This window comes from Hipposideros armiger, unplaced genomic scaffold, assembly GCF_001890085.2.
Source record: "Hipposideros armiger isolate ML-2016 unplaced genomic scaffold, ASM189008v1 scaffold_49, whole genome shotgun sequence".
NCBI classification, from domain to species: domain Eukaryota; kingdom Metazoa; phylum Chordata; class Mammalia; order Chiroptera; family Hipposideridae; genus Hipposideros; species Hipposideros armiger.
In genome coordinates, this window is record NW_017731399.1 from 3,507,718 (window position 1) to 3,514,331 (window position 6,614).

The 6,614-nt window shown below is 43.9% G+C and overlaps 1 protein-coding gene across 1 annotated transcript in view; it reads right to left on the reverse strand.

The window, feature by feature from the left end:
• The window catches only part of ACOT4 (acyl-CoA thioesterase 4), a 20,168-nt gene extending 17,971 nt beyond the window's left edge, over positions 1–2,197 (reverse strand). The window contains exons 1-2 of the mRNA XM_019640348.1: positions 1,538–2,197; positions 378–577 (exon numbers count right to left, since the gene is read on the reverse strand). Coding sequence (XP_019495893.1) covers positions 378–577; positions 1,538–1,994 — 657 coding nt within the window. The 5' untranslated portion in view covers positions 1,995–2,197. The remainder of the gene's footprint in view (positions 1–377; positions 578–1,537) is intronic.
• Between the last annotated feature and the right edge of the window lie 4,417 nt (positions 2,198–6,614).

The following is a 6,614-nucleotide window of genomic DNA, read 5'->3' on the forward strand; positions in this document are numbered from 1 at the left end:
GTCTATCTGAAGTGTACCTGGCGTATAAGATGACCCCCCACTTGGAGGCATATTTTTCAGGGCCAAAAAATCGTCTTATACGCCGGCAAATACGGTATCTAGAGCAGGGGTTGGCAAGCTGTGGCTCGTGAGCCACATGTGGCTCTTTGGGTACATACATGTGGCTCTGCAGTAAAATTGAAAATGAAAATAAAACTATCATAGTTTCATTTATGAAAATTTTAAAGGATATTATTCACATAATGGTGATTTCATTTGTTTTATGGCTCTCGAGTACTTTTTAAATTGTTGTGAGGGACAGGATTGGCTCTTCCGTCTCCCAAAGTTTGCCGACCCTGATTTAGAGAGAATGATACAATAAAAGACATTAGGAGAACCTGGGAGTGCTGAAGCATGTAGCACAGGGCTTCTTCAAAGTAGTCCACATTCATGTCAAATTCCTTGGGGAGATCTTCAAAGTCGTAATAAGCTAGAGCCAATGTGGCAAAACCATGGCCAGCCAGAAGGCTGGCTCGATATTCCAATAGGCCTCCTCCAACACCAAAGATGTCAATGATGCCTGGGAAAGGTCCAGGTCCTAGAGAAGGGAATATTATAATGGGAAAGTATGATATAATTTAAAGAATTTGCTTTTCTTTTAGAGATCTTTCTAAATTATTTCGCGGGTTCCTGTGAACCAGAGGAAGGAAAACGGCTCCCTGAGTCACTATTGAAAAGCCATACCAGTTCCTTGGTGGGAGGAAAATCTACAATATACCTTCCCATTGATGAATTTACCGTCCATATACTTCTTTGATAAATTATCTGCAAGGTTCTAAGAATCTTTGGTTCTAAAGGAGAGTAACAGTCTTTCATTAATGACTATATCACAGAAGGAGGAATTTTATATTTTAGACTGTGTTCTGTTAAAGAATTGGACATAGAATTAAATATCTTGAAGCAAAGCTTTATGTTGTGTTGCCCCAACCCCTTGCCTTTTTTTATATATTATATTTCAGCTGTCTATTTAGAGAAAGGAAAGAAAATTACTTAAGAGATGAAGTAATTTAAGTAATTTAAGTGAAGAAGGCAGTGAGGTCTGAAGTGTGATCTATGGTAGAAAGGAGCATGAAGACGTGCAGAAGAGGCCCAGTGTACTCAGGACACGAGAGAAAGGCCACATGGTAATTGCTTCCTTAACAGTCATTTTTAAAAGACACGTAGTAGAGCTGACGCCTGTAGAGATCTGTAGGTAGTTAATATCAAAGTAGACAACAAAGTAGACAACCGACCTTGACCCTGTTATTTTAACCTACAGAATAAGAGTCGCCATCTCAGTGAAATATTATAGCGATTAAATGAGATTATGCAAACAAAATGAACAGCACAGAGCCTAACATATCAAAATAACCTATTTTAGGTGTGTGGCCACTAATTTAGTCCATGTCAGCTTCTCTGACCGTGTCCCCAAGCCAAACTCCCCTGAAAACAGTACTACAATAGAAACCACTGGTGGCCCAGAGCACACGCTCCCGCACCCCCAGCAGCCCAGGCTCACCCGGCGGCAGGAAGAGCGTGGCGCGCACCCGGCCCGCGCGCACCGGCTCCCGCCGCACCCCGGGTGGAAGGAAGACGCGCTCGTGCACCGCGCGGCTCAGGAGCCGCCCGGCCTCGGGCTCGTGGCCGTGGAGCACCTCCAGCTCCACCGCGAAGGGCGTCTGCACGTCTCGCTTCAGAAACCGCCACACTGGCTTCTCCGGCTCTAGAGACCAAAGGAGTCCCATGGGCTCGAGCCCCACGAAGCTGCCGCCCAGCGCGGGCGCGCGCGTCAGGTCCAGCTCGCCCCCGGCGTCGGCGCAGTATCGCGCGTGGGCCCGGAAGAGCGCCCCCCTCTCGTCGCGCAGGGACGCGCGCAGCGTGACCGGCTGTCCCGGGGCCAGGCCGCGCACGACGATACGCACGGGCTCGTCCCAGCAGCAGCGGCCGGCGGGCTCCAGCCTCACGCTCGCGGTCATCCCGGCCGCTCCCTTCCGCGGTTCAAATCCCGTCAGGGACGCCGAGGCCGGTGCCGGAATCCCGTCCCAGTCTATGGGGAGCGCGCTGGCAGGTCCGACGGGGTCAGGCGTTCCCGGGCTCCGGGAGCAGTCGGTGGCGGAGTCGCCTCTGGAGTCGCCTGGGCTCTTCTGACTCGTGGACCAAGCACCACCAGGTGGCTCTCCTGGCCCAGGCAGGGGAGCTCAGGGGCGGCCTGAGGTCTGGATGTGGCGCTGAACCCGCCGACCCAGAGGCCGCTTCTAGGCCTCAAACCACTCTCACTTGTTGAAATGAAAGTTGTTGAGCAGTGGATTCGTTGTAAAACCAGAGCTGGATGAGTTTCGGCAGAATTCCAAGATGTCCAGCCACTCCATGGTATTTGAAACAAACAAAAAACTTTTAATGAATTACAATGTACAGTTCAACGAATTTTCACAATCCGAACATACCCGTATAACAAGCGCTTGGATCCAGAACCATTATCAGCAGCCCAGACGCACCCCTCGCTCCTCCAGGCACTTTCCCCTTCTCCACAGGTACTCTTATCCTGGTTCCAACAAAAGGGCTAGTTTTTTCTGTCTGCATTTTATAGGAATGAATCCTTCAGTGTGTTTTTCTTCGGTGTCTTTCTGCTTTCACTCAACATTATGTTTGTGAGATTCATCAGTATTGTTGGGTGTAGTTGTGGATCGGTCATTATTACTGCTAAATAGTATTCCATTTTGTGATCATAAAGTTATTTGACAATTTTACTGCCTATGTGCATTTGGTAGTTCCCAGTTTGGGACTATTAGGAATAGTGCTCTGAACATTCAAGAAATTATTATTTTTTTTTTAAAAAAATTTTTATTGGGAAATTGGGGGGATGGGGAACAGACAAGTTGCTGTCGTTTTTTGTTCTTCAGTCTAGTTGTGGAGGATGTCGCTACACTGGCCCAAGTTGGCACCATCATTGCGCTCTTCCCTGGCGCTGCAGATCAGTCGCCGGCTTCTGGACGACCGCTCACGGTGGCTGCTGGCCGCTCACGCTGGCTGCTGGCTACACACAGTAGCCCATGGCAACCCACTGCCACAGGGGCTGCAGCCTATACCGTCGCCGGCGACTCTTGGCAGCCCAGCTCCAGGTTGAGCTGTTGTTCAGCATCTTAGCTGTGGAGGGCTGTGTCACTGGCCCTCATATGATCTGAACCGGGGCCCTCTGGCGTCCCAAGCCAGTTCTTAACCATCACGCCACTCGGCCGGCCCAAGAAATTATCTTTTGATGGACATGGATGTGCATTTCAGTGGGGAATACACCTGGGAGTGGAACTGCTGTGTCATAGGGAATGAGACTGTTCAGCCTTAGTAGATCCTAAGAGTCAATCTTTTGAATGTGACCCTAAAGGCAATATAGGTATAATGCTCAGGGATGCCCCGCATTTTATATATATTCTAATAATAGCTACTCTTTATCAATGCCCCATCTATTTTATATACAAAATTTAACAGGTTCAAAAAACACTGGGAGTATTTTTCAAATATCGCAGAGGTGGAAGCTGATGCTTAGGGAATATTAAGCCACTGAGGATTACCCTCTGATAAATGTCAGAGCCCTGACCAACTCCAGATGTGGAACTCAAAGGTGATCAGTGGCATTGTGGTGAAATAGAATCAGAGTACTAGCTCTGGCTTCAGCACTGACTAGTTTTGTAGTCTTAAGTGTATTCTCTCTCAGGGTCTCTCATAGTTCTTCTGTGTAACAAGATAAAAGTCTTCCATATGGGGGTCAAACATGCTAGTGTATGTGAAAGTCTTAGAAGACTACGGTGAAGCAAAATGTAATTATTGATGTCATAATAGCCTGAGATTGAGCCTATGTGTGTGTTGTTTCTCATGGTCTCCAGATAATTGACATCGGTTTGCATATTGCTTTTTAAACTATGTAAAAGAAAAATCATATTTTTTAAAGAAAAAAATACATATTTTTCAAAACAGACATAAGCAATACTGAAAAGTTTAAAATGTGATATAATAGAGTCTCTTCTCAAACCTCCAGCTATCCTTTCCCCAAAGATGGGTGCATCCATCTAGATTTTTTTCTGTAGGTTTATAGAATGTAAATATATGGGAATGTGAACATACTATTGGGTTGTCGGAAAAGTCATGATGTATTTTGTCTGTTTTTCAAAGGTCATTTATTTATATAAAGAACAAAGATCAATCAATGCTATATTGCCCATTTTGTTTGATAACCTTTTGCCATCTTTCAGTGAGCTTCATAATTCCTCGTTCATAGAAAGACCTGTCTTTATTTGTGAAAAACTGAACAAGGTGCTGATTTACAGCCTCATCTGAATTGAACGTTATACCACGTAAAGAGTTTTGAAGGAGTGAAACAAGTGGAAGTCTGACGGCACAAGGTCAGAAGAGTATGGTGGGTGTGGCAACACATCCCATCCAAGCTCCAATAATTTCGTGTTGTCACAATGGAACACAACTCCTTTACAATTAACAAACTCTGGACATTTCTGGATGATGGATTCATTCGAACTATCCAATTGCCGACAGGACACATTCGAATTGATTGTTTGGTTCCTTGGTAGGAGCTTGAAAAACATGACACTTGAAATCCCACCACACTGAGAGCATAACCTTCCTCTGATGAATGTCTGCTTTTGATGTCGTTTGAGGCAAATCATCACGTAGGGACCAAGACCATTTGCACACCACATTGTTGTAAACAATCCACTTCTCATCACCAGTTATCAGTCGCTTCAAAAACGGATCGTTTTCCTCACGTTTAATGAGCATATTGCAGATGTTTATACGCACCGTCAAATGAACTTCTTTGAGTTCATGCGGAACCCAACTATCGAGCTTGCTTATGTATCCCAGCTTCTTCAGGTGGTCGTGAATGCTTCAATGATGGGTGTTCAATGTTTCTGCAATCTCTCGTGTCGTGTAACATGGGTTTGACTCGATCAATGCCTTTATTTTGTTGTCATCAACCTCGGTGGGCCTCCGTAACCGAGGAGCATCATTGAGATCAAAATCACCGGCACGGACTTTCGTGAAGCATCGTTGGCACTGATGTCCTTGTAGAGCATTGTCACTGTAAACTTCATGCAATTTTTCACAAGCTTGACGCGCGTTCTTCCCTTTATGGAAGTAAAACAGTAAAATATGGCAAAAACGCACAGTTTGGTCTTCCACCTTCAACTTGTAAAATCTCTAAAACTCAACCAAATCGCTCAATTTTTTTTAGAATGAAGCTAGAACTGTCAGCTGTCAAATGACATAGCAATAACATAGATGCAAATGACTCTAGTACTTCCAAAAATGAACTAATGCCATCTGTCGCAAACGTTTCATGACTTTTCTGACAACCCAATATATTTACTGTTCTGCAGCTTGCAGACCTATGTTTTCATTTTTCTGTATATACTCAGGAGTAGAATTGATAGGTCATATGGTATCTCCCTATGTTTAACCTTTTGAGAAGCTGCCAGACTGTTTTCCAAAATGGCTGCACCATTGCAAAATCCCACCAGCACTGTATGAGGGTTCCAATTTCTCTACATTCTTGCCAACTCTTGTTCTTATCTTTTTTTTTTTTAAGTTTTTATTGGGTAACAGTGTGTTTTTTCCAGGACCCATCAGCTCCAAGTCAAGTCGTTGTCCTTCAATCTAGTTGTGGAGGGTGCAGCTCAGCTCCAAGTCCAGTCGCTATTTTCAGTCTAGTTGTGGGGGGTGCAGCCCATCATCCCATGTGGGAATCGAACTGGCAACCTTGTTCACAGCACATGCTCCAACCACCTGAGCCACCCAACTGCCCCCCTGTGTTTTTGATTATAGACTTCCTACTGGGTAATTGTCTCATTGTAGTTTTGATTTGCATTTCCTTGATGGATTATGATGTTAAGCATTTTCTCATGTACTTATTGGCCACTGTATATCTTCTTTGGAGAAATGTCTTTTCAGATCCTTGGTTTATTTATTTAGTTGGGCTATCTTTTTATTATTTATTGAAAGAGTTCTTTATATGTTCTAGATACAAGTCCCTTATCAGATAAGTGATTTACAAATATTTTCTCCCATTCTGTAAATTGTCTTTTCACTTTTTCAGTGGTATCCTTTGATGCATAAAATTTTTTAGTTTTGATGAAGGTCAGGTCGTCTGTTTTTACTTTTGTTGCTTGTGCTTTGATGTGAAGCCATTGCCTAATCCAAGATTAGAAAGATTTATTCCTATATGTCGTTCTAAGAGTCCTATAGTTTTAGCTTTTGCATTTAAGTCTTTGGCCCATTTTGAGTCAACTTTTGTGTATGGTTTGAGGTAAGGATCCAAATTTTTGTTTGTGGATGTCCTGTTGTCCCAACACCATTTGTTGAAAAGGCCATTCTTCCCCCAATTGAATTTTCTTGGCACCCTTGTAGAAAATCAATTGACTCTAAATGTGAAGATTTATTTCTGGACTGTCAATGTTATTCCATTGATCTTTGTATCTATCCTTATGCATTATCTTGATTACTGTTGCTTTGTAGTAGTTTTGAAATTTGAGTCTTCCAACTTTACTCTTTTTCAAGATTCTGGGTCCCTTGAATTTCCATAGGAATTTTAG